This window comes from Sminthopsis crassicaudata, chromosome 1 (genome assembly GCF_048593235.1).
Source record: "Sminthopsis crassicaudata isolate SCR6 chromosome 1, ASM4859323v1, whole genome shotgun sequence".
Classification (NCBI taxonomy): Eukaryota; Metazoa; Chordata; class Mammalia; order Dasyuromorphia; family Dasyuridae; genus Sminthopsis; species Sminthopsis crassicaudata.
The window spans coordinates 402,660,138-402,664,479 of record NC_133617.1 but is presented as its reverse complement, the minus strand read 5'-3'; the positions used below and the strand labels follow the sequence as shown (position 1 = coordinate 402,664,479).

General features: G+C 31.9%; 1 protein-coding gene across 1 annotated transcript; it reads left to right on the top strand.

The window, feature by feature from the left end:
* Positions 1-203: 203 nt before the first annotated feature.
* Positions 204-1,145, top strand: LOC141550121 (olfactory receptor 13D1-like). The gene has a single exon (XM_074280408.1). The coding sequence runs from the start codon at positions 204-206 to the stop codon at positions 1,143-1,145; it is 942 nt and encodes a 313-aa protein (XP_074136509.1).
* The last annotated feature ends 3,197 nt before the right edge of the window (positions 1,146-4,342 follow it).

Here is a 4,342-nt window from a genome sequence, read left to right as displayed (position 1 = left end):
TTCAGTCATGACATGGCATACCATTTTTCTTGTCTTCATTTTGTTTGTTCATTTTGTTAGATGTAACTTGCCAATAAAAATAAAATAAAATATAGTGGATTAAAGAGGAAAAGTTTAAAAAATACAAATATAAATCACTGTTTCTTAAAACAACTTATGTGACCTCTTTCCTTAAATTCTTTAGGTGACCTAAATACAATAACATGGAAAAGGATAATTATACAGTTGTGACAGAGTTTTTTATGATGGGGCTTTCTAATTATCCAGCACTCCAGATGTTTCTTTATGTACTCTGCCTGTTGATGTACTTGGTGATTCTTCTGGGAAACAGTATCCTCATTATCATAAGTATTCTGGATCCTCGCCTCCACAATCCTATGTACTTTTTCCTTGGGAACCTTTCCTTTCTGGACATCTGCTACACATCCTCCACTATCCCTCAAATGCTAGTTAGCTTTACATCTGAAAGAAAAGCCATCACTTTCATTGGTTGTGCCCTGCAGTTGATCATTTCTCTTGGACTTGGGTCCACAGAGTGTCTGCTATTGGCAGTAATGGCTTTTGACCGATATGTAGCCATCTGCAATCCCCTGAGATACACCATCATCATGAACAAACGACTCTGTGTGCAGATGGCAGCTTGGACTTGGACGCTAGGATTTTCGGTCGCCCTTACACAATCTGTGCTGGTTCTGATATTGCCTTTTTGTGAAAACATTATTGACCACCTTCTCTGTGAAATTCCTGCTCTTCTCAAACTTGTCTGTGTAGACATCTCCCTCAATGTATTTATTATGATAATTGCAAGCATTATTCTTTTAATCACTCCTCTGCTGTTTATATTCTTTTCTTATGTCTTTATCATCTCCACTATTCTGAAAATTAAATCTTCTGAAGGAAGGCAAAAGGCCTTTTCCACTTGTTCAGCCCATCTGACAGTAGTGATCTTGTTCTATGGCTCTGCTCTTTTTATGTACATGAAGCCGAAGTCAAAAGACACTAAGCTCTTTGATGAACTCTTTGGGTTGTCTTACTGGGTTATCACCCCAATGCTGAACCCCATTATCTACAGCCTAAGAAACAAGGAGGTAAAAGAGGGTGTGAAGAAAGTGTTCATCAGAAATCTATACTTAAGGAGAAAATGAAATAGAAAGCTGACAGTTGGCATCTTTTGTTTTTAGAAACCTTGTTCTTTGTATTCAAACCGATATTCCTTGATATCAGCAGGATAAGAGTAGCTAAAAAAGGATCCTCATCTTTTTTAATACAGAATAAGTATTTCTGAAGTTATACTTCTACTGCTAAGACTACTAATCTCCCACCTCTACCTCTCCTTGATTTGCTGGGCTTGGTGATGAATTTTGTTAAATTTTATACACATACTGATAACAATTTGTAGTAAATTAATAAATTACATTTGTGTGTTAATTCATCACTTTCAAATGTCTAATTTCTGATTTCACTGATTTATTAGAAAGAGATGTCAAAATCTTAAGATTTCTTTGTAAAATTGTGGATTGTATTTATATATTCATCATATAAACACATTTACTGACCATGACCAATGAGCTAAGTCTTAAAAAAAAAAAGAATATATCTACATTTTTTCAATTTTCCATGAGTTTGTAAAATAGGCAAATTATATAATCAAGTGAAAGTTAACAAAGATCTCAGCAGCCAACTAGGGAATCTCATATTATACCAAGGATCCAGTCTACCATACACCAAGCAAATTTTTTTTCATTTTTTATTTCATAACCTACACTCAGAATAATTCACTACCTACTAAAAACAAATTCTCACTTGGATATCTGTAATCCTCTAAGTATTTAAGTGAAAAACAATGTGAGGAAATTCACACTGCAACTTGTTTTTTCAACTTTCTTTGTTCATACTTCCATCCTCTTTTTTTTTTTTTGAAGAAATTAATCAGTAAATTAACACCTACCAAATACTTAGTGTGTCTTAGGCACTGAAGAAAGAAGTACAGAAATGAACAAAATATTATGTAAATTAGTCTTTAATCTCAAAGAGTTAACTTGATACAAATCCATCTCCTACCTGACACTCCTTTGATATGTTGAAGATAATTAGGTCCCCTCTTTAATCAAAGCTACACATCCCTACTCTATTCAACTTATTCTCAAATGGCTTTAGCTCAATATCCTCAGCATTATACTCACTTTCTTTTGTACATTTCATAGTATAACAACTCCTTCCTAAAATATTATGACCAAGCTTAGTACAATATTCAAATGTTGTCTGACAAAGGTAAATTATATTAAGGATATCACTATAATACTACATGCCATGCCATTTACATTGTAGTACAATATTAAAATTCTAGAATCTTTGTTAATAAAATAATGATGTTAACATAATCCTTGTTACCATTTCCTTTTTTTACAATGTTTACTAATACTAATACTAATTTACTAATAATAATTTAATAATCTATTCTATATAATGTTTCAGGTTCTTTCTAAGAGTAATATATGAGTAAACAGATAAATCTCACCTCACCAAATGCACATTGGCAGAAAAAAATGAACTATGTATCAAGTTTATTTGAATAATGTGATGGAAGATTTAATGATAAAATATCACTAAATGATAGAATCTTAGAACTGAAATGGACTTCAAAAATAAGCTAGTCCAAAATCACCAGTATATTCACTCTTTTCTACAACATCCCCAATAATTCTACAATTAGAAGGAGAAACCATGACCTTTGAGCAAATTATTCCACATTTTTTTCCCTGTTTGTTTATTAGGAAGTTTTCTGTAAGCTGAAATTTTCCTTTATTGGAAGTTTCTCTTGTCTTTTAACATGTCCACATTATTCCATTATTAGAAAAAAGCAATAATTTTTCATATAATAAAAAACCATTTGATTTCTTATGAGATGTAGCCCACTATAGATAGAAATGCCAAATTTCAGATTTTATATACCTGAGCTTACTAAAGTAGAAGTTCTTAAACTTTTCTGTAACACAAACCACTTTGGAAGATTGGTAGTACCAATGGACCTCTTCTCAGAATGATGTTTTAAAATCCAACCTAATATCTTCCCATTTGGCTCTATGTACAGTTCATTGTACATCTGTCACATCTGTTCAAGCTTTTTAGCTTATATACTGAATCATTAAACATAAAATTGCCAACTAGTACAAAGTGTGTTCTTCATCTACTATATTTTCATATCTATTACTAATCATTTTAATCATTTTTCCTGAATGGATTTAGATTGCAATAAGTATTGCAAGGCACAATACAATCAGCACAATGCCATATACATGAAGGATCACACAGAAAACCACAATATCAATGAAGGATTACTTTCCTATTTGTCCATTGTAGAAATTGGTTTCTGTGACACACTTAAATACTTTTGGTAAGCTTATGTCTCTGTTAATTTCTCATAATGTTCAGAAAATTACTGAATTCCAAGTTGCATATGTAATAGTAAATTTTATGGTTTTAATATATGCATGTTAAACATTTTATGAGAATTTCAGAACTTCAAGGCTAACAGGAACATCAGAAGTAACTGAATGCAACTCACAATAAAATTATCTCCTTTACAATACAACAACAAATGATCACATAGTCCAAAACCTATATTTTCACTCATTCTACAACACCCCCATTAACTGTATAATTAATCATGGATAACATTCCTTCAAAGTATATTTTGTGCGTTTTCTATCAATGAAGAACTTTTCTATATGCTGAGTAAAAATCTTTCCACATTGGAACTTTCTCTTATCTACAACATGTCTATATTTTTTCCATGTCAACAAAAAACAACAATCTAAACACAGGTTTCTGGTAAGATGTCACCCACCTTAGAGGGAAATGTCCAATTTTATTAAAGGTTCTTAAACTTTTTGTATCATAGTGCACTTTGGAAATCTGGTGAAGCCTATGGACATCTTCTCAGAATGATAACTTAATATCCTATAGGATCTCCTCCTATTCAATTCTAGGTCTAGTTTATGGTCCATTGATCATGTCTGCCCAGGCTTTTTTTTAGCTTATGTGCTGATTACTATAAAATAAGTACCCCGTCCCGCTCTGTATTATCAATTGGAAAAATTTGTTTTTTATTCACTATATTTTCCCATGATTATTACTCAACCTTTTTTCTTGAATGAATGAGGATTTTTTTTTGAGAAGTATTGCAATATAATCAGCACAATCCCACAGAAATGCAGGAACATATAGGAAATTGCAATATCAAAATGAAGAATTGATTTCCCACTTGTACATCATAGGAATTCTTTTCTATAACATTATTTAGTACCTTTGGTAAGCACATATCAGTTTGATTATCAGATGT